Source organism: Mustela erminea, chromosome 10, assembly GCF_009829155.1.
Source record: "Mustela erminea isolate mMusErm1 chromosome 10, mMusErm1.Pri, whole genome shotgun sequence".
In the NCBI taxonomy this organism is placed as follows: domain Eukaryota; kingdom Metazoa; phylum Chordata; class Mammalia; order Carnivora; family Mustelidae; genus Mustela; species Mustela erminea.
Window position 1 is genome coordinate 25,053,331 of NC_045623.1, and position 24,301 is coordinate 25,077,631.

Sequence of the window (24,301 nt, forward strand, 5' to 3'; positions counted from 1 at the left end):
AGTGTCTTTGGGACAACCAGATAGAGTTATCTGGGGGGCCATTGGAACATTGGTTGGAGAGAGATGTCGGGGGTCAAAGATAGAGATGTTAGTGTTTCAGAAGGGATAGCTGAAGTCAGAAGATGGTCAGAGCACGACTGGAGACATATTTATGAAAAGAGAGGAGGGCTAAAGACAGATCCTTCAGGAAGCACCTACTTTGAAGGGGTAGAAGAGGAAGGGAATCCATATGGAATTTTATTTCGAAGTCAATCAGAAATTATAATAGAACTTGACAAATTAGGCTAATCCAATTAGTCATTTCAGACTTGAATGAATGAATGAATGAATGAATCTAGCAGATTCATTCTGCTAGAAGCTGAGTATCTTATAATTTCAATGTGCAGATAATGGTAACATGAAAAGAAAGGGATGTGCTAACACAACATTCCCAGAAAAGAATCCTGAGCATAGTTAGAGGTTCACTAGAGTGCACTGAAACTTTGATTCCTAAAAGTCTTGAAAATTTCCTAAAAAATTCTTGAAAAAGGGACAAACATTTCAAAAGGGAAGGTAGACCATGAAGCCTGGGCAGTTTACAAGTGGAAACATGGCTACACAATTACAAATGATCTTGGGTAAGAAGAAAATAGAGCTGCTGTAAAACAAAACCAAATAGTTTGGAATCAAGGAGAGCTCTCCAATGAGCTCATGAAACCAAGAATGAAGATTAGCCAGTGGTACCTACTTGTAATAGTATAAATAAATGTAAAAAAAAAAAAAAAACCTGAGGTGATGTGCAGATGAGAATCATGTGAAAAACATTGAGGGCACACAAAGCACAAGTGTATAAATGATTATGTATACTTAAGTCATATTGAGAGCAAAACGGTAAAGGCAATCATTGGACAATCGCTGAGATACATAGTATAATAGCAACATGACGAAAATAGAACTATTCCGTTTCTATTTTGCTTCCAAATTTTTAATTAAGGAGAATAATTCTAACCCTGAAGAGAGTAGAGCAAATAAGCTTAAAGGAAAACTGAAGCACAAGAAGAAATAGAACACTGAAGACAGAGCTGTCCAGACTCTGATGGGGTTCATTTCAGAGAGTAGAAAATTTATAGACATGACAGAAAATTATTAGTATTATTTTTGTTATTTTTAGAGAGAGATTAAACAGGGGTGGGGGGGCAGAGGAAGGGCCAGTGAGAATTTTAAACACGTTCCACGCCCAGCACAGAGCCCAGTGTGGGGCTTGATCTCATGACCATGTAAACATGACCTGATCTGAAATCAAAAGTCTGATACTCAGCAGACTGAGCCACCCAGGTGCCCCAACATAACAGAAAATCACTGTCAAGTAACCTTGGAATCTTGGGAGAAGAGGTCTCAAAGACTGAAAGTAGCAAATGTCCTAATTTTTGGAAGAGGGACAATGGGGGAATTATGAATATTTAAAGATGCGTGAACTTACTGGTTAATCCCTGGCAAAGTCGTAGAATGAATTATTAAACAATGTTGTATTTAGACAAGCAATGTCTAAGAGATAACATTTGATTATTAAAAATGAAGCATTTAAAACTTTATTTTGCTTAATTTTTCTAGATGGGCAGATGATGATTATGGTGGTTACAACAATAACCAACATTTACAGATATCTTTTTATGAGTCAGGAGCTACTTAAAGCTCTTAAATGAATCAATTTATTTTATCTTCCCCAAATGTTTTGAAGTAGGAACCATGTTTATCCCCAGTAGGTAGGTGAAGAAATTGATAAATGATTAGTCTAGAGTATGGAAATTCAATACCTTGGTTTTAGCAGGGCTTTGGACAAAGTTTCTTATTTTATTCTTTCAGAAATTTGTGTAAATTCAAACAAAAAAAATATAGTTGAAAGTGATTATATTAACATTAAAAAAACCCCAATGCCTCTAAGAAGAGAGAACACTAAAATTAAATCCAATAAACCAACAAACATAAATGTATTGAGGTAACTTTCTGACTCAGAATTTTGAGGGTGAAGTAGGGGGTGCTGGAAGATTTATTGTTAGAAACTTCTCCAGGTCAGCTAGTTTTAGGAATCAATGAAATAAAAGAGGACCAAAACAAGATTTCGAAATATCTTGTCTATTAGGAATGTTGGACCTAAATTAATGATTAATTTTATTCTTAACAAATGTAAGCTATGGAACTTTGTACAATATGTTAATTGTAGAAGATTAAAAAAATCCAGACAGCTTTAAAGAAAAATATAAGAATCCCTTGTACTCCCACTGCTTTAGAACTAACTGTCCACATTTTGATGCATTTTATTCCATTCTTTCTTCAGGATACCCAAACCACAGATGTGCACCCTTACATACACATATGTGCAAACCACGTGAGGGGGCCCATACACAGTTTGTGTTCCATTTTTTGTACTTAATATTGTGTCATGAGTGTCTCTCCTGTTATTACATTTTACTAATAAAAATATTAAATCTTATTTAGAATACCATTATTTGCTCAGTCTCTCTTTTTTTTTTAGTGGATTATATATTTTATTTTTCTTTCTTCTTTACATCATCTTTTTTTTTTAAATTTCTTTTCAGCATAACAGTATTCATTGTTTTTGCACCACACCCAGTGCTCCATGCAATCCGTGCCCTCTCTAATACCCACCACCTGGTTCCCCCAACCTCCCACCCCCGCCCCTTCAAAACCCTCAGATTGTTTTTCAGAGTTCATAGTCTCTCATGGTTCACCTCAGTCTCTCTCTTTTTTCTGCCCCTTAGGCTGCTTTGTATCTTTTGTTATAATGAGTAGTTGTGTGATGAAGTTCCTTGTATGTAAATTTTGAACCACTTTTCTCTGAATATTTCCTCAAGATAGAGCCCTAGAAGTTAGTTACCTAGGTATAGGGATGTTTTAAAAATTCTTAATACAGATTGTTAAAAAGACTTCAATGAAAAATAGTTTTAACTTATATTTCACCTCACCCTTACTAATTACGAATATTGCAAGTAAAAGTTCTTTTAGCAGTTTGCATAGGTCAAATAGTATCTCATTTTGATGTCTTAATGAGATTTCTGAGATTGGTGTGGGGAAATTTTCATAATTTTCTTGGCTATCTGTATCAATTATTTTTTAAATTGCCTGTTTGTGATGTCTACCCTTTTTTCTGTAAAACCTATTAATTATTTACTTATCAATGGGTAAGAACTCTTTGAATTAAGGATAATAACCTTCTGTTTGTCATTTTAGTTGCAAATTAATTTTTTAAATTGCATTTAAATTTTACTTCTGGTGTTATTAGAAGTATTAAAAGTTCGGTTGCCTGGGTAGCTCAGTTGGTTAAGTGTCTGCTTTGGGCTAAGGTCATGATCCCAGAGCCCTGGGATCTAGTGCTATACCAGGCTCCCTGCTGGGCAGGGAGTATGCTTCTCCCTCTGCCTGCACTCCCCCTGCTTGTGTGTGTGCTTTCTCTCTGGCAAAAAAGTAAATAAAATCTTAAAAAAAAAAGTGCTGAAAATGTTACTCTATTATCTTGATGTCTTTAATATCTTTATCGTCTGAGATACAGTAATTATCCATCTATATTTTCCTCCAGTTTCCTAAAGATTTTTTTAAAAGCCTCTTCCATCTAGCTGAATTATTTTGATTTATGGTAACTGCCAAGGACCTAATCAAATTTTGGGCTGATCTATAGCTCTATCAAAGGATTCTTTCCTATTGATTTACTTTAAAAAAAGTGTTAATTTTTATCATTTACTAATTTGGTATGTATATTAGGGTCCAGGTTACCTGCATAGTTGGGTTTGGTATTAATATTACATAATTTAGATAATGTGTTGATGAGACAAATTAACATTTTATTGGTCAAGTTTTTGAGCTTTATTGCTTTTGTCTAAAATGTCTTAATTAGTAGCAATAGTTTTTTGGTTTTTTCCACTTGGACTTTGGAGTGATTTTTTAAAATTCCTATAGAAATAAAATTGAAAACCCAAACAATACTCTATCCACCTTACTCCCCATCAAAAAAAAAAAAAAAAAAAAAAGCCAAATAACCAAGCAAAAAACCATGTATCCTGGTAGAATTTTAAAAGTTACTCCTAATAGTAACTAGCATTATCCAGAGATAATCAGAGATCAATACTCTTACATATGATTTATATCTGCGTGATATATTATAGCTCACATAAAATTGAAGGTGTATTTTACATATTTAGTAATCTGAACTTTTTTAATAAATCATGAACACAATGATATGTCATGTCATTAAATAGTATTCTAAATTATTTTTAATGGCTTCATATTATTCCATTATATATAATATACACACATATATTATACTATATATGTATACACACATACATATATGCATTCTATTTACTCAGCTAAATTCCTTTTAGACATTGAGTTTGCTTCTACTTTTGTAATATAAGAAATGACTTTGCTATGTCGTGAGCACCTTAGGACTCCATCTGTGAGTGCATCTCTTATTTTTCTTTAGTATAAGATCCTTGTTAATAAAATTCTAAGTCAGAGGATAAAATTATTTTTGACTTTTCTTCTACCAGTTGCCAAACTGTCTTGTTTAGTAATTTCATGCTGCCACCAGCAGTGAACAAGAATGCCTCCTTTGGGGTGCCTGGGTGGCTCAGTGGGTTAAGCTTCTGCCTTTGGCTCAGGTTGTGGTCTTAGGGTCCTGGGATCGAGCCCTGCATTAGGCTCTCTGCTCAGTGGGGAGTCTGCTTCTCCCTCACTCTCTGCCTGCCTCTCTGTCTACTTGTGATCTCTCTCTCTGTCAAATAAATATAATCTTATAAAAAAAAGAATGCTTCCTTTGAGGATTTTGATTGGAATTGCATTAAACATAAAATAATTTGGAAAAATATGACGGATTTTTGGTATTTGAGCTTCACCTTAGGGAATGGTGTGCCTCCCCAAACACATATTGTTTAGTAGTTTCATTATATAAATTCTGCACATTTCCTTGTCATAGTGGGTATAAGAGTATAAAAGATTTTTTGTATAAATCTTACACATTCCTTTAAGTGAGATTCTTTTCAACTTTTAATGGTTGTTTTTTAATTTTATAGCTATTAGGAATGAGATATTTTTGTATTACATTTTCTGATGAATAATTGTTTTTCAGGAAGCTACTGATTTTTGTGTATTCGTTGTGCATCTGGCTACTGGCTTTCAAGTTAATGGTTATTCTTAACTTTACAGACACTGAAGCTAAGGACTAGAGTGTATTAATTTCCCCAAATGGTATGGTTGGTCCTGTGTTGAAACTGGTATTGAATCTAAATTTCTATAACTCCAAAGATGATGATTTTTTTGAAAGATTTTATTTATTTATTTGACAGAAAAATAGAGAGATCACAAGTAGGCAGAGAGGCAGGCAGAGAGAGAGAGAGAGAGGGAAGCAGGCTCCCTGCTGAGCAGAGAGCCCAATATGGGACTCGATCCCAGGACCCTGAGATCATGACCTGAGCCGAAGGCAGAGTCTTAATCCACGAGCCACCCAGGAGCCCCAGATGATGCTCTTTATACCACACCTTCTCTTTTCTCAAACCTGTCATTAGAAATATAGCTCCCCAAACAAGATGGTATAGCACTAAGCACTCTGTATAGGTCAGTGTTTTGAGTACCCAATTTTAAGGCTGACACTGACATTTCAGAGTGTCTAGAATGAGCCTGTGATATGAGCAATGATCGAAATCAAGAAAATGAAGCCCTATGGCTTCAGTGACTGGAGCCATGATGAGTGGGTGAGTGGGATTTTAAGGAAACGAGATTCTGAACTTAACACAGAGGGCTGTTCTCAAATGGAAGAGGGTATTGGGTGAGGTATGGACACACTTTTGGAAGCATTTAAGGAGAAGCTGGGTGAGCATCTTTGGAGCATAGCATCGTGAAGATGGGGATATGGACCTTCTCTAAGTTTTCTTCAGCTAGAGCAGGAAATCTCTATGTTTTCTCCTGGCTCTATGATTATTTCTGCATCCTAGTTCTGAAACACCCTCATTCTGAAGTTATCCACGGGCATTGGATGTGGTTATCACTACATCTTATGAGGTGAATGAAAAAGCACCCATTTTCTAAACCTTATTTTATTCAGTAACTTTAGTCTTCTTTCCTAGCCAGAGAACAAACTCTGACACATCTCAAAATGAAACTCAGTTGGGCTACTCATTTATTCCTTTGTCCTTTCCTGTTTGTTCTAACGAATAGTGACAAAACAAACAAGGATAAAGAACAAACACAAGGTAAGCCCCCCAAAACTCAAGGGTGATGGTGAACTTTGTTGTTGGCTTTAGTGAAAAAAATATTTTCAGCTTGATGGCCTTCATTCATTTACTCATTCACAAGGTGTGTGTGTGTGTGTGTGTGTGTGTGTGTGTGTTCCAGCTAGTGCTGAGCTCAGTGCCGGGGGGCTGTGTGAGATGCAGTGATGTCCCTGCCTTAGCAAATCCTGGCTGGAGGGAAGAGACCTTGTGTAATGGAAGTGAGATGGGAAGGTCACAGTCTCAGAGTATGGGATGCTCTGGGACATGGTGCCATCCCAGACCTGTCGAAGCAATTACAAATGCTTCTGAAATCGCATCACTTTCTCTTTTCGCACCTCTACTCCCCTGTGGACTGTGGAAAGCAGAGGAGACTCTAAAGGCTGAAGGACGGGTTTGGGTTAGAAAATGCGGTTAAGTGAAGCAGAACCTCTATGGATTCTTCTCTCTGTTCCACTTCAAACTCTATTAAGAGTGAACCACAGAGGAAGTTCTAAATGGGGTGCGGTGTGTGGTTTTGAGGTTTCTTAGAATTTTATTGTGATGTTGCGGCCAGAGAGTGTGACAAGCAGAAGAGTTGACCCAACTTGTGCTATTTAACGAATCCCTTAGCTTTTCATGGTGTTAGGGTTTCCACCTACAAAATGGGAACGGTGACATCTGCTTTCACAAATACTCATAGGATATTTGGACAAATGAGATACGGATGTGAAAGTTTTATATATATATAAAATATATATATTTTAAGGTCTAGGTGCTATGTGACAATAGGTGCTGTTATTATCATTATTAATCTTGTAATTCTTTCACTTAAGAAATGTTCTTTATGTTTTAGATCTGTGAGCCTAGGTGGATTTTGAGTAACAGTGGTAGCTCATTTGAATACGTTATACCCCTATGTCAATCACAGACACAATTACACATGGAAAACGTGGTGCTTCGGACAGGAACCAGTTTTGAGTTCTTTTCAGAGATTCAGAGAATTACCTGGTTCCATATCTCTAAGGGCTTGACTGAGTCCTCTCAGTCGCTGGGGGTTTTATGAAAAAAAAAAAATTAAAAAATGTAAAAAAAAAAAAACCGTAAAGAACATTTAAAAAAAAGTTTGGATCTCACTCAAACTGCTCCTATGGTCTCTTAGGAAAGCAGACATCCCACAGGCTTCTTGGTGAGGGGACTTGTGGAGGCAATGAATTTTAAGGGAGTCTCTTCCCCAAATGACATTATTGTCACTGACATAAGTTAAAAGATTTATATTTTATTTTTAGAGAAGCTAGGCCATTTGAGACGGGGGATGAGGGAGTGGAAGCCCCGTTTGAGTTTTAGCCAGAGCCCTGCGACCCTTGTTTATACTCTAGTTAGACTTCAGAGCTCAGACTCTGATTTACTTCAGTCCGAGTTTTGTAAAGAAGCAGCTTTTGTTTTTTAACCATCCAGTACTATGCAGAAGGTTCCTGGGGATCCTTGTTCGGAGAAGTCTTTGCAAAGCAGCATTATCATTCTGTAGCACGCTGGAAAAACCTCACCCTGTTATCAAAAAGCAGTTTCCTTAATAACTATCGAAATTATTATACCTCGTCACATGCCCTCCTTTGTGGGTGGGCTATTATGTTTGGCAAAGAAATGTGGTACAGCACATTTTGTTTGAAGCAACCTTTCCCTCTCTGGAAGAAACATGCAATCTCAGTATGGCTCTGTGGAAAATTGGGCTGAGGCTTGATTGTTCTAATCCTCACACTGGACTTCTTTACTGAGGAGATTCCTGTGTCTCCATGTACCATTGATATGGGCTGTCTTTAGATGCCCAAGACAAATGAGAAGACCTTCCTGTAACTTTGTCTTAACCACGAGGTACTTCGGAACAACGGTGCCTCTTGCGTTCTTTTAGCCATTATGATTTTAAGAAGTCCTTAGAACTCTAAATGAGGCAATGATCCAAACACACGTAAGGGTTTATCTTCAGGAAAGAGCCAGGAGGCTTGCTCTCGTTTTTACTTTCCTATCTGACAGGCAGAATGAATGGGGGAGCAATATATATGGCGGGCCCAGGAAGTAGAATTAGGGCTGGTTTCTGGGGTAACTTGGCACCATGCTGAGAAGGGCCCAGCACTTCATTTAATGCTGTGCTGTTGCCACGTTGATATTTTGAGTGCTTTTTGAACAAGGGTCCCCACATTTTCCTTGTGTGCTGGCCCCATAAATCATGTAGCAGGTCCTGCTTTGAGGCCATCAGCTGTCTTATTAAACACTACAAGATCCCGGATATCGACAAAAAAGGAATGGGATGAAGTGTGGTGTCTGGTGACAGGCTATGCATGCTAATGAATTAACTAGAACCTGTGTGTGTGTGTTCTTGTTTTAATGTTGGTCTTTGTATTGGGTGGATTTCTGTTTTATGCAAGGAAATTTCTACCACCCAAGTTCCCATGTTTACAAGTCTAGAAAAAATTCCTTAGAAGTGGAAAGAAATAGGGAGTGGATCTGGGGAAATGTGAGAGCTCCTTATTATTTTGCGTCACGAGCGGCTTTGGCCGGCAAATCTGGCTCCGTTGCTCAAATTCCAGCGTCAGGACTTTATATGGCTCCCTTCCAAATGGAGTCAGTTCTAGGCAGGTGCTTCTTGTTGTGATTAGTTCTGTTGTCTAAATTGTGACAGAGCTCACCTCCACATCTATGCTTACATGTCACCCCTCTGTGAGGCCCGTCCTGTCAACGTCGCTGTGATCCACAGCCCACTCCCTACTCCTGGTTTCCCTTATTTCCCTTCCTTTCCTTTAAATACATAAGGCCTGGCTCATAGTAGGTGCTCGATCACCATTAATTGAATAAAGGAATGAGGACACGGGTTGATAGCACACATTCCTAACAATTACAGATAAACCTTGATGAGAATTAAAACGTTCGCTTTATTCTTATCTCTTCACTCCCCAGCTGGGTCTGTTCTCTGAAAAATCGATTCTCGTTCTCAGAATTCTTCCGGGGTCAGCCCCCAAACAGTGCTATTTTTATGATCTCTAGCCAGTTTAAGGTCTAGGAGTCTTCCAGTGTGAGTGTCCCCATGTTATTTAGGAACTGTATTTTCTAAGGTCATGGTAGGAATGGAGATAAGAGAATGAGTTCCTTGCAGAGTAGGATGTCATATGGAATGTTACCACTCCTAAGGGAGGGGATCTCTCTTCTTCTGGAAGGAATTGGTCTAGGTCTTTCACTGGTTTTACTGTGGGCCAAGTTTCCTGCCAGAGAGGAGTTCTGTTGGGATAACTGTCAGTCCTTCATCTCACTCTTCTTGAGGATGCTGGAACTATCGGTGTCATCTATCCCAGTGATATTAAAAGTGAAATTCAAATTACTAGTCTACTTCAATAGCTCTTCTTTTGTATAAAAACTGGCTATTTGTTAAAATAGCCTTAAGAAAAAAGCCTTAAGAAACTTTTCATCTAATCAGTTTGAAGCCGTCCTGTTTTTGAGTTACAGCTGCAAACTGAACTCTTTGGCTAAGAGATACTTTGATGATTAATTCAGTGAAGGAAGGGTGGGTACAGGGACAAAGCAATGAAGGAAGAACGTGAGAGTACGTGTATAAAATAGAATCCATATTTGACATACCCAGACTGATATACTGGTTTTTAAACAATTGTTTCTGTGTACTTTCCATAATTTTTTCTTTATTCTCTTTGAGTTTTTGAGAAGACTTCTGACAATCTAAAATTCAGTTTACTGACAGAAGCAAAGGACACAACGACAGTATTAGTTTTCAATCTGAGAGCCTAACTGCCACATCCCACCTACTTACTGTGCTTTATCTATCTATTTATTTATTTTTTAGAGGACTAAGAGGACGGGCGGGCACTTGGTTCTGTCAAGTTCTAGGCATAGACATTTGTGTTTTTCAACTCCTTGCAGTGGAAATAATGACTGTTTGGACACTCAAAACCAGGTGGAATAAATGTACAGTAAAGAACATCTCATTTCACAGTGAGGAAATGGAGGAACAAATTTTAATATAAAAATCAAATAGATCTGAGAATGTAAAAAGGTTTTCTTTTTTTTTTCCCCGTTCCCTAAGAAAGTCTATGAATTGTTTGCGTACATTGGAAAAGTCTTAGGATTTTGTTTCTTAAGCATACACATATTGCTTCAGTGAAAGGAAATAGGAAGAAAAGAGTTAAAATGAGAAGACTGTGCCTGAGTTTTAGTTTAGGTCGGAGATTTCGAAAATTTTAAGTACTTCCTAAAGTGAAACAGTCCCAGCGAATTTTCTGGATACTGTATGTTTTCATTTTCCCAGGGGGGATGGGGCAGTGCTGAGGTGGCTTCCTGGTAAAACAAGGGTGGGGAAAGCTGGCATGTCCCGGGGTGTCTAGCAGGAGGTGGATGTGTTGTTTCCATGGACACACCACTGCTCTATTTTCCCCTCTAGGTTGTGACAAATGGGACTGAGTTTTGCCTGGTGAGGTGAAGGCTAGTATGAATTTATTCCCCAAAACTTTTTTTTCCAATCGCCCCCCGCAACCTCCGTAACCTTTATATAAACAATTTACTTCCAAGGTAGAATTACTTTGTGATCTTACTTTGGAGATTTGCTTAATTCCTTCTAATGGGATAGTTCAGGCTAATGGAACAATTCAAAAAGTAGGTGTGTGTGTGTATGTGTGTGTGTGTGTGTGTATGCGTGTGTGTTAATCATCAGAAAAAGCACACACCAGTATACTCAGGAACCTACTTACTCTCTTGCCTGCTTGGAAGGCGTGATGCCTCTTGTTCTACCTCTATTTTCATTTGGAACCCTCAGTGCAAATTCCTGGTTTTCCTGAATAACTGTAGGCAGTCATAACTTCAGACCACGTGCTGTTTCAGTGGGAGTTAAAAGGTGCTCTGGAGGGAATGTGGGCTTCAATAAGGCTGTGCTATAGTTCAAGAAGGAAAATGGGGAACAACGGGCTTGTGTATTTCGCCAGCTACATGATATAGTTTAGTAATTTGGGAGGTAGAAGCAAAGGCTGAGCTGGTGCCCACACAACTCACACAGTGTAATAAAGTAACCTTTAGACAACAGCTGTAATGCAAAAAGCCCATGCCAAAAACAACAGAGCAGGGCCCAGTTCCTGTCCCTTAAAGCCTGACAGCTGAAACGGTGGCTGACTTTAAAGACACACACAAAAAAGAACAAAACAAAACAAACAATAGTTCCAAAGCAAAGTTTTCTGAAGAAAGGGAAATGTACTAATTAGAAGCTAGACATTTCAAAAGCATTGTCTTATGGAAAAGCGCCAACCTTATTGGTGGACGTCTGGACTTCTGGTTCCTTACTATTGGCTGAGAAAATGCTTCAACTTCTTGAATCATTTTTGGGTGACACTAAGACATTGTATCCATTTAATAAAAATGCTAAATTTGGATTAGCCTTATTATTTATGCTCTGGGAACTGGAAGAGCAGAGAATAATATCCTCCTACCCATCCTGATTTAACATCAGTTTTTAAAAAGTACTCATTTCTTCCTGACAGCTAATTTCAGTGGCAGAAAATGCTGAGAAATTGGGATCTGGATTTCCAAGTTTTAAGAAAATTATATCACAAATTGTAGCTAATCGTAACTGACTGTGCCACAGATTTCCAGGTTACTGCCAAATACAGGATTTCAGAAAATTAAAAAAAAAAAAAAAAAAAAGCCAGGTCACTTAAGGAAAGTAGTTTATTTCTTGCTTCGATTCTTTCCCAGAACAGACATAAAAAATACACTATTTTCCTTCCCGGTATTAAGGAGATATTTTCCAAATCCGCAGCATTGCACGCATTGCATTCCTTTATCAGGATCTTACTCAGTTTGTGACTCTGCTGAAAACTGATCTCTAAGAATGAATCTGATACGTGCTTTTACCTACTTTTCTCTTGTTTAATGCTTAGTTTAATTAAGTACAATGACATTCATTCTGATTCTGTTAGGCTCTCTGGAACATACTACCTCATAACAGATAAAAAGTTTCGAGTTGTTTGTTTTATTCTTCCTCTTTCCCCCATTTCAAAGAATTTAACTTTTGGGTGTATTCCTTGCTTTAAAAAAGTCTCCAAGTTGAGGATCTGCTTTTTAATCCCCTGTCTGGCAAATACCCACTGGAGGAGAAGCTGCCCTTTTTTTTTTTTTTTTTTTTTTTGACAAACTGTCTTTTTAAGGTACTGAGAAGGTACATGACAGTGAACCGAATTGCCTCCCAAGCTTCAGATTGCTCTTTAAGACGGCCGGCCGGCACAGCTGGGCGAAAATACAGACCACTGCCCTGCCCTCAGGTTCTGAAGCCCAAGAATGACAGAGGGTCACAGGGGTTAAGAGAGCGCCCCAGCCGCGTCCACGAAGGATGACAGTTCTGTTTTTCCACTCAGCGGCCGGGGCTCGGCGGCCCGGGGCACCAGCAGCGCGTCTGCCCTTCCCCTCAGCAACCACCTCCCCGAGTGATAGCTGGACGCAGACTTACTGTGATGGCCTGAAGTCTTTCCTTCACCAGCTCGGCTTCTTCCATGCTGGAAGTCAGGGGCAGGCAGACGGGGGCAGGAAGTCCCAAGCTACCATAAAGCAGGAGCCTCCTGGGGGAGAGGCGAGGGGTGACAGCGAGAAAGCCCTTGGCCCCCGTGGAGGAAGGCAGGAACCCCCGAGGCGGCAGGAGCGTCTCTGAGCAGATGTCCAGAGCCGGCCAGACAGACACATGTAATGAGAGTGTGCTGGGGAGGCAGACCCTGAGGCTGCTGGCGAGAGCTGACTGACAAGTCTGAGCGGCAGCCGCACCAGCCCTTTTCCTTCAGGAGCTGCCAGCTCTTTGTTGTAATGTGCACAGTTAGCAAGGCACATTTTCTCATTAACTGTTCCTTACCCAACTCATTATTTTCCAGGAGTGGCCCAGGGAGCCCGGAGGCGGAGGGTGTCATTGGCCTGTGCTCTAGCGACACACTGCCATCTCTGGGTGTGTGTGGGTCTGTGTGTGTGTGTGTGTGTGTGTGTGTGTCCAAAGTTTACCTGCACCCTACTCCCGAGTTTGCAGAGACAGAGCCTCGCCTGGACTGACTGGGGCAAGCCACTCGCTTGCCTTTCTTCCTCTGACCGGCTTCAGGCAATAATAATAAATTCTGTGTTTATCTCAGAACTGAGTATGGGGGCAAATTTTCCTCAGGTCGCCCTTCCGTCTCCCTCCTGCTCCCACTCGAGCAGTTGCTTTCAAATTTTGGAGTCTTGAGGTCAGGGAGAAATCAAAGGGGCTGAGGTGACGCTCGGCCCACTGAACAGCATTGGGTGTGATTTAAACATCCAGTACCACCCTTGGTTATTTCTTGTCTTGGATTGCCACGGGGTGCCATTCTTCCTCGGACCTTATTCAGAATTGACACTCTGGGCTTTCAGGAAGGTGCCCATTCGGACCTCACCAGTGCTGCAAGAGAAAGGAGCGAGCCTTTGAAAGTGTGGCCAGACATTCTGTAACTCGTGTGGTCTGACATTATATGGGTGTTCCCCTGCCCTTTAGAAAAAGAAAGCCAAGCCCAGTGAAACACTCAGCAGAGGCTGGAAGCTTTACCATTGATCTTGTTTTCTTTCCTCTTTGATTTCTTTGATTAAATTTTGTGCAGTAAACCATAATTACCATCTACCTTGCTGTTCTGTGTTTGGATGTTATCAAGCATCTTCAGATCAACATTCAGCTGAACACGTTTAAGGGACAAGCCAGACAGTGACCATGTGGTTTAATTTCCTACACACTGTTGATGGTAATAATAATAGCTAATCTTTGTTGAATACTCTCTAGAGAGAAATACTCCACATACTAAATATCATACAGAGTGCTGGGAGATAGATGCTATTATCCTTACTTTACAAACAAGGAAACCGAGGCTCAGAGCCGTAATTTGCTGCCTAGCTAATAATGGCAAACCCAAGACTGGCTGACAGACTTCATGAGAGCCGTTCATCAAGGCCTACCCAAGAAATGGGGCAAGGGAAGACACAGGTTGAAGGCTGAATCAGTCTTCATGAGAAAGGGTTGGACCCCCAGCCTGCTCTTCCATCTAGCTTCCAGAACACTTACATCTGGTAGCAAACCTCTTAGGGAGAACTCCTCGGGAATCTCTACAGTAATTTAGTGGCCCTAGAGAGAAAAGATTTTTCCATATTGTCATGTGGAGCTACCCAACGGCAGAGTGAATCCCATCAGTGTCAAGAGTCTGAAATCATCCTTGAGAGTAGCCTGTCCTTGTTCATACATACTCAAAAGAGATGGTTTGGGAAACTAGAGAAGTGGAGAATTGATTAGGCCTGGGCCAAGTCTGGTGACTATTGGATGGATACTTGTGCTTAAAAAAAATCAAACCTTCAGAATTTTTTATTTTGTTTGTGTAGGTCCTGGATGAAATTAAATACAAGGGAGAAGTAGTGATGAATATCTCAACCGGAATTGCTATTTGCAGCCCGGAACAGATGGGCAGTTATCCAATTATTAGTCTGGATATTTCCTAAAAACAATTTACCGCTCAAATATCATTTCTGCTGTGGGAAAACCCAAAGGTCTTCTAGTGTAGGGGAGGATTGGATAAAATAAGACCAGGGAATTTAGGAGGGAGCAGAGTTGTGACAACTGTTGGTACCATTCTGTGTTTATTCATTTATTTAGTTGATAATACTCCTAACTGCTAATATTTTAAAGGCATTTGTTATGCATTTATTCTGCACATACTTATTGAGTACCTGTGATGTGTCACACACTGTGCTAGGTGTCTGGGATACAAGGATGAGTAAAATTCCTGGTCTCTGGAACTTCTCTTCTGGTAGGTAATGAAAGATAAACATTATAAGCAAGCAAAACAGAGTAGGTAAGAAGATGGTTCTGTTGGACTCTTCTGAGTAAACAATCGGCAAGATGGGTGGAAAGTACTCGATTTTATTAAGAGAATGGCTCTGTGAGAGAAGATTGGGGAGGTTGGCAAAGAGGGCGGAAGCCTGGAGTCTGGAAGAGTGGTCAGACCATGTCACAAGTCTGGCTCAAGAGAGGGAGAGAGGAAGAGAAAGTGGTGTGGGAACTGCCTGAGCTGCAGTGCACGCTTCGTCAAACTGGCAAGGCCATCAGAAAGTCCTGCGGCCAAGGCGTCTGGGTGCCTCAGTTCATTAAATGGCCAATTCTTGATTTCAGCTCAGCTCATGGTCTCAGGGTTGTGAGATCGAGACCCGTGTCAGGCTCTGTGCTCAGCACCCAGTCTGCTTGAGTTTCTCCATCCCTTCTCCTGATGGCATGTGTGCTCTCCTCTCTCTCTCTCGCTCTCATAAGTAAATAAATAAAATTTTAAGAAGATTTTAATTATTTATTTGTCGGAGAGAGAGAGAGTGCATAAGCAGGCCGAGTGTCAGGCAGAGGGAAAAGCGGACTTCCAGCTGAGCAAGGAGCCCTAATGCAGGACTTGATCCCAGGATTCTAGAATCATGGTCTGAGCTGAAGGCAGATGCTTAGCTAACTGAGCCACCCAGGTGCCCCTAAAAAAAAAAAAAAGAAAAAGAAAAAGAAAGAAAAAGAAAAAAAAACTTAAAAAAATCCTGGAGCCAAAGTCAGCTACCAGAGAGGGCCCATGTCTGTCAGGAATGAGCTTATAGCATTTCTGTCCTACTCACCCACTGGCTGGGAGTAGACCCTGAGAGATAGGGTCCTGATGCAAAGGCAGGGATAGATTTCAGGGTGCAACAGCTGGCACTCTTTATCAGTTATGTTCCTGTAGCTGGATATGTGGGCAGCACATTTCTATGACAGCCACAGTGATAAATGCATTGGAAAGAAAACAGAGCAAGGGAAGAGAATAAAGATTGCTAACTGGTGGAAGGTTGCAATTTGCAATTTAGAATGAAAAGGGAGCATTTGGATAAATGCTTGAAGAAGGGGTAACAGTTAGCCACAAGTATTCAAGTGGGAAGAACATATCAGGGGAAGTCTGTGCAAAGGCCCCAAGGTAGACTTTCTCTGGCTTATTTTAGGAACAAGGCCACTGTGGTGTGACAGGAAGCGCTGCAGGGAATGGTAACAGAGGTGGCTGGAAATGTAAAAGGTCTCAATCTGCGTAGGTCTTATGCGACACTGTAAGGACTTTGTTTTTATTCAGTGTGGAGTGAGGAGCCCTTGAGATATTTTATACAGAGAAACGGCGTGACCTAGCTGTTTTGCAAGGATGGAAGCAGGGAGAGTAGGTAGGTTACTATCGCTGTAATCCAGTTGGGAAATGATGCCAGCTTGAGCCAAGGTGAGAGCAATAAGGGTATTTATTGGGAATTGGTTGAACTGTGGATATATTTTAAAGTAGAACAACAGGATTTCTTGACATTGGATACAGAGTTTGAGAGAAAGAGAAGATTCATGATAACTCTATGACTCTTGGACTGAGCAAATGGAGTTTACCATCAACTGAGATAGGGAAGTGGTGACATAGTTTTCTTCTGACAGAGAGGGCAGATACCAACTGCTCAGTTTTGGACAAGTTAATTAGTTACCTCATGGAGATGTTGAGGAGAAACTGGATATATGAGTTTGGAGTTCAGGAAAGAAGCCTCATCTAGATTTACAAAATGCGTCACATCTCTGAAAGTGAGCTGGATCACAAAATATCTAGAACTGTAATTCACAATGGAGCAGAATCTAGTGAACTAGCATTCATTAAACATTAACTAAATACTCACGACCAAATTCAGTCTCTGTAAAACACATAATCAATAGAACTTATCTGTTCCCAGATATCTCGTTAAACTAATTTTACCAAAGACTTTGGTGTTTGCCAAGCAATGTAAATGAAGATGTCAAGAGTTAGAAATTAAAATCAATGACCCGATCTTGTGTTAGGAAGTAAGAGTTATAACAGATTCTGAGACAGTGCCCTTTTCTTTACTTTCTTTCTTTCTTTTTTTTTTTTTTTTTTTTAAAGATTTTATTTATTTATTTATTTGACAGACAGAGATTACAAGTAGGCAGAGAGGCAGGCAGAGAAAGAGGAGGAAGCCGACTCACTGCTGAGCAGAGAGCCAGATGTGGGGCTCGATCCCAGGACCCTGGGATCATGACCTGAACTGAAGGCAGAGGCTTAACCCACTGAGCCACCCAGGCGCCCCGACAGTGCCCTTTCTTAAAATGAATTCACTATCTCATTGGAGAGGTAAGACACATGTTAGAAAAAATTAGGGGACAAAGAATAGTAAACCAGCTGTCATTGTATTGTGATAAAACAAAGTTCTAACTATTGGATTATTTGGAACCACGAGAGTGTAGCATAGAGTAATGGTAGTGTGGAGCATAAGCAGTAAGTGTGAAACGAGTTGAAGAAGATAAAGATTAATGTATGTTGCAGAAAAGCCACTGTAGGGGGAAAGCAGAACCTAAAAGCCATTTTTTAAAAAAGATTTTATTTATTTATTTGAAAGAGAGGGAGAGATCACAAGTAGGCAGAAAGGCAGGCAGAGGGAGAGGGGGAAATAGGCTTCCCGCTAAGCAGAGAGTCTGATGTGGGGCTCGATCCCAGGATCCTGGGATCATGACCTGAGCTGAAGGCAGAGGCTAAACTTACTGAGCCACCCAACTGCCCCATAAAAGCCATTTCTAAGGGTGAGATTATCACATAATGTGATAGAGGATCAGAAAGGAGATGTCCTTACCTGGGAGAGAGGAGAAATGAGACAGAAAGATTGATGGAAATATACATCCATACCTAGAATTTGATGTTCAGGAAAAATGGACTAGGGCAGTGGCTGATGAAAGATCCAATTCATATTTTAGGAAAATAAAGCTGTTGACCCTTTAGAACATACAGGAAGAGGGAAAGATTAGGTAGGAAGGTAGGAGATATGAAATGTGAGTGCTTGTGGAAAGAGACTAAAAATTTGCCAATGTTCTGAAGAAGGAAAGTCTCTAGGCTTTTGCTTGTCTTTTAGAAGGTCTGAATCCAGAAGCCAAGGCATAGGACAGAGTAAGCGGAATGGTACTTAACATGCTAATTCAAATATTTAAAAACACCCAAGTGACAGCAATAAAAATGATTTATAAGGGAGGAAGCCAAAAAACATTTCAGTGAGCGTAACATTGGAGAGAAGAATGAGAATTTGTAGGTTCCAAATTAAGTACAAAAGGGAAGCTTAGATTAGAGATTTTGGATTGAAAACCACAGAGAACCAAAGTCTAAATAAGGAAGTGAATATTTCTTGGATGTCTATGTGAAAAGGCTTTTCTAGAACGTAAACAATTTTTTTATCAACACATAATGTAGAACTTTTTTGAACAAAGTAAGTGTTCACTCCTGACACTTTTCTCTCTCTCTCTCTCATTCTTTCTCTTTTCTTTCTTTATGACTTTTCAGACTTCTGAAGTCCAGAAGCGGTATTGACCTAAAGACAGGAAATTTCCTTTTTCCTACTATGTCTCTGAAAGAATCGTAAAGGAAAAAAAAAATCCTGACCCTCACATTTATTAGTACTAACCAGGCCATCTCCTTTTTTATTTATTTTTTCTTTTCTCTTTTCCTTTCTCTTCTCTTTTCTTTTTAAATGTTATTTATTTATTTGAGAGAGAGATGAGGAGGCACAGAGGGAGAGAGAGAATCCCAAGTAGACTCCCAGCCGGGCAGGGAGCTCACGACCCTGAGATCATGACCTGATCCAAAACTAGGTGTCCCCAGGCCATCTCAATTCTTCTTACCTTTGACACTTACTCTTCCACATGACTCGACAACAAGGGCTTTTTTGCATCCTTTCCTTCTCTGGTAGACCTCTGGATGGGATTTAGCTGCTATCCTCAAGTAACAAACGGGTATGTGAATAGGGTGACTGCATACATTACAAGAGATTCCTGATCATGAGTTATTGTCATCGTAGAGTACTCTGTATAGTTGGATTGGCAATATACTGGTGTCTGTTAGGTAATGTGAGCTCTACAGTTCAGAGGACAAGTGGAGAAAATGCATTAGGCTTCAAGACAGTCTGTAGCACAGATGCTCATTGTACTCGAACCATCGACAACATGGAACAGAGTTGCTCCTCCCCTCCTATCTTCCCTGGGCCTCTGGGACACCCCAGTCTCTTGATTTTACTCTTACCTCACCAGCATCTCTCTCTCAGCCTACTTTGCTCCTTCCTTCTCTTTTCCACTTGACATTGGAATGTATCAGGGCTCAGTTGTTCGTGCCCTTTTGTCTTACATTAATCTCTACTCACCCCCCAGGGATCTCATTTAGTCTCATCCTAATGCTGAACTCTAAATTTATTTAATCTCCAGTGTAGACTTCTTTTCTGCCCTAGGGTCTTAGGCTGTTGCCTCCGCCTGGAACTCAAGGCATCTGTATGGATCATTGCCTCCCCTTTTTTCAGGTCTTTGCCAAGATATTACCTTCTCAGTGAGGCTTCCCTCACATTATACCTCTCTCTGATTTTACCAATGCCCCTCACTTTGTTCTATTTGTTGCCATAGCCCTTATCATCTTCTGCAATTCTTTTTTTTTTTTTTTTTAAGATTTTATTTATTTATTTGGCAGAGAGAGAGCTCACAAGTAGGCAGAGAGGCAGGCAGAGAGAGAGAGGAGGAAGCAGGCTCACCGTGGAGCAGGGAACCCAATGCAGGGCTCAATCCCAGGATTCTGGGATCATGACCTGAGCCGAAGGCAGAGGATTTAACCCACTGAGCCACCCAGGTGCCCCATCTTCTGCAATTCTATATTTTGCACTTTTTTTGTTTGTCTATTGCCTGTGTTTTTTCACTAGAGTGTAACTTACAGAGAGTGAAAGTTCTATCTGTATTTGAAGTGCTTACAACAGTCCTGGTATCTAGTGAACACCCGACAAATAATTGTTGAATGATGATTATGATGATCTATTTGATTGTTCGTTTGTGTCAGGTGCTTTATTGGTCCACTTAATGGGTTTGGAAATCAGCCCGCAAGAAGATTAAATAACCTACCAAGGGGTTCTGTATCCAATGAGAAGTGAAACCAGGATTTAATTCTAAGAGTGTCTAGGCCCAAAGCTTTATCTCAGTCCACAATATCATCCTACTTCTATTTTTCCTTAGTTGTCATAGACCCCAGGGCATGAGGTTTAACCATGTATATCATTACATGTCTAGAATAATGCATTCTGTGTGACAAGCAAATTTGATAATTTTGACGATTCGTGGAATTGATTTTTTAAGACTGGACAGTCTATAGCCATTTTTCCTTGGGAATTTGTCTAAAGATGCACTATGACTTTTATGTAAGTGAAGTCTTGCAGACATACATCAGTGCAAACAAAATTCTACTAACAGGCAGTAGAAGAGTGTGTGGTTCAGCTTGTTGGCTTCTCTTTGAAGAGCACACAGCTCTTTCAGGTTGAGACTCCTAGAATTCGAACAACTGATTTAGTGGAAAGAACATTTAACCTGTCCAATTGTTAGACTTTTGTGGATGAAGGAGGCAGCTGTTTTCTGAACATGGCCTCAAGTTACCCAATAGCCTATCAAAAATAGCCATAGATAAAAAATAACCTATCAACACGCCAAACATATGTAGCAAAATAATCCTTCCAAGCTCCCATCCAACACAAGGAAATGTTTTGGCATTTATTTCCCCTCTCATGAGCACATAACCTGAGAAGTTTATTTGGCTAAGTGTTAGGGATCTTTTCTTTTTCTCTGCCTCAGTGTACAAACGAACATGAAAATTATGGGTATCATGCAAAGTATTAGCATCGCTGTAAATGGGAGAGAAACAAGGGACTAGAGAGTCTGTAATTATCATCCCACCAAGATCAAGGCCTGTAGATGCCCCAGCACAACGAGTTCTCTGCCAATTTACCACTCCCCTGTATAAACCTTGTGGTACGCATGTCTTTGTGCAGTGTGTACCATAGAGGGGATGAAAAGGATCATTTGGGTTGAACTTTAAATGTTGTTTTGAGTCAGAGCCTTTGGTGAGGACCGCTGGCCTTATTCACTTTCCGTCCTTTGTTTGCAGCGTAAGGAAGCAGCCCTTCCTTCAGCATTGTTTTCAGGTTGGGGTGTTTTAAAAAATGCTGTTCCACTGTGATACCTTCCCTTGAGGCTTTCACTTTTAGCCGGTGGATTCAATGGAATGTTTAAAATATTTGGACCTAGAGATGTTCCTTAAAGTCAAAACTACCTTGGAAAGTGTCCATAATATATGCTAGCACATACGAAACTGGATGTCTAAGTGGTTCAGGGTGCTCCTGTGTGTACTCAGCTGCTTTTTGAACTTGAAGAGTTTGAACTTTCTTTGCTTTTTGTTTTGAAAAATCGTTTTTTCTTTTTCTCTTCCAGTTTGGGATTTTAGTTTAAAGAGTAACTGATTGTAAGTTCTAGTATTTGAGTACTTGGAAATTTTTGCCCTAGATTTGCACAAAGAAATGTTAAGTAGAGTTCCTTCAGTTCACTGAAAATTTGCATTTACTTTTTACTTCCTCCATAAGTTTCAATGTCAGTTTCTGTTGGCATAACAAAATAAATACCCTTATATCTGTATTGGCGTCATAAATGCAAAGAGAGAAGTTGAAACTGATCGTTGAGGGGCTCTCTGCCCCAGAAAGAAGTCATTGACTCATCGTTCAACTAGGCTCTCACGTTTAGACATGGCTATTTCTGGTTGTAATATTTAGATTTCAAATACCTGTATCCCCTAAAAGGTTCCAAAGAACCATTTGGTCATCACAGGAATGCAATTTGGAAATTGGATATGGAGTTGTAGAGCAGTGTCCCTACTAATTGGAGGCTTGGGTATTCTGGGTTCTGAATGTTTGTTCATCTATCCATATATCACACTCTGGTTAAACATCAACCAACTATGTAATCAACATCGTGCTATGTGCTAGAGACAGATGAATAAGACAATGAACTCTTTTTGGTGGAAAAGACGTAAACAGAAGACAAGTAAACACTCTGTGAAAAGTGCTAGGTCGCCAAAGTCATTCAGGGCAGAGGGCAGGCCAGAGTTCAGCCAAGTCGTTCTAGCAGAGGGGCCAGCTGAGCTGTGTGTTTTATATTTGGACAGTTAGGAGGTAGTGAACCCAAAGATCAAGCCAGGGTAGGGGGTGGGGAAGCAAAAGACAAATTGTGCAATCACAGCTCCTGATTTTCTAGACAGTCAAAGACAAACTGAATAAACCCCTCAGATGCAGATTCCTTAATGGATGATGGAGAGACATACTTGACAAATCATCTATATACAGACTTGTACCTTTATTATAAAAGGTATGTGGTGTTCAAAGACTATACGTACTTATTCATATATATACATGTATTATAAATAAATTTGTCAGTGTATATTTATTAATGATCCTTAACTAATTCACATACATCAGAATCTTAATTCTCTGCCATTAGAAAGTGAATAAATGCTTTAGGAGTCAGAGAGACATGGTCTTATTGTCTAGCCTTTCCACTTACTAGGTGAAGGAACTTGGAAAAATCACTTAATATCTCAGAGAGTCTGTTTCTTTGGGTGTAAACTGGTAATAATAGTTTCCATAAGATTTTTTTTTTTTAAGGATTTTTATTTATTTATTTATTTGACAGAGAGAGAGAGATCACAAGTAGGCAGAGAAGCAGGCAGAGAGAGAGAGGAGGAAGCAAGCTCCCTGCTGAGCAGAGAGCCCGATGTTGGACTCGATCCCAGGACCCTGAGATCATGACCTGAGCCAAAGGCAGCGGCTTAACCCACTGAGCCACCCAGGCGCCTCTCCATAAGATTTTTTTGATTAAGATTAAGTGAATCTTTAGGTGAAGTTGGTTATGGAGCATAATAACTATGTAATAACAGCAACTAATTATTATTATTATTATTATTATTACTTAATTATCTTATTGTGCAAGCCAAGTTCTTAGAAAGTCTATTAAATCTTGTAGGCACATTAATAATTCTTTCAGTGCTTTCATGTTTGTCAATGTGTCTTTCTACACATATAACCTAATACCGTAATTGACTTATTTAAGAGAAAGACCAAGATCTTATTCTTCTCTGTGAACCAAGAAGCTATCAGATGTGTTCATTTCCGACATGGGAAACTGAGGCAAGGATGGCCCGATTGATTTGGGCAGGAATCCAGTTCTTCAAATGGTAACATTCTCTGTCCAGCAGTCTTTCCGTTACTGACTCTAGAAATCTTAGAAGACTTGATCTGATTCTTTGTCATTATGGAAATATGCTATAAGCTTATCCAATCAGGTTGGCTTCTAAGCAGAGCCATCACTCTGAAAATTAGGGAACCAGCCAGTTACGTGGAAATGGATTTACATGGAAAAGCAAGAAATGAGCCAGCTGTCAGTGTGTCTGCCCACAGACCACTTCAGTATGAAGGAAGGCTCTGAGGTTTTGTTCGGTGACAGATTGGATTCCAGACAATTGTAATTCCAGCCCGAAGATTTTTGGAAATAAGTGTTTTGAAAGATGCCGGTTCAAAGTTTACTTCTAAAATATTTAATGGGTCTCTCTTTGGAGAAATGCCTGCTTTCGTAAGGGCTGGTGATTACTGCATGGCTGAGAGAGATCTCTAAGAAGGAACCTAAACAAAACCAAACCAAAAAACCCAAACATTTTCCATTGGGAAGTTTGCCTCCATTTTAGCATCGTATGAAAAAAATCTTTCTTATTTCATCATTGGATCCTCCTGTCTCCCCTTGCCTCTCCTTTTGGTGAGATTCTAACTGTAGGAGTTAGATTGCTTCATGCGTGCCCAGGGCGAAGACTGAAAGAATTGACTATGCAGTCATGCAGTGGTGTGGGTGGAGGGGGAATTCGAGAGAACACGAAGTTCCAAGAATTACAGTTGCCACAAACAGATCTGTAGGAATTCCCTTAGAGCTGGAGGTTCTTGAGTCCTTATTTCCTGCAAAATCTGAAGGTTGAGTCTTGTGCAAATAGTGACAGAGATAGATAGCTGCCACCTTATACCCACATCAGTTCCCCATTGTGCCTCTTTAGAAAAAAAAACTCAGTAACAAAAATATTTTTTTATGTTATCTAATTTCAAATCTCTTAATATAAAAATATTTTCAGGATAGA

At 39.9% G+C, this 24,301-nt stretch overlaps 1 protein-coding gene across 1 annotated transcript in view; it reads right to left on the reverse strand.

The window, feature by feature from the left end:
* PALMD (palmdelphin) overlaps positions 1–13,232 on the reverse strand; it is a 49,885-nt gene extending 36,653 nt beyond the window's left edge. The window contains exon 1 of the mRNA XM_032301660.1: positions 12,733–13,232. Within this exon, the coding sequence (XP_032157551.1) occupies positions 12,733–12,777 (45 nt within the window). The 5' untranslated portion in view covers positions 12,778–13,232. The remainder of the gene's footprint in view (positions 1–12,732) is intronic.
* Between the last annotated feature and the right edge of the window lie 11,069 nt (positions 13,233–24,301).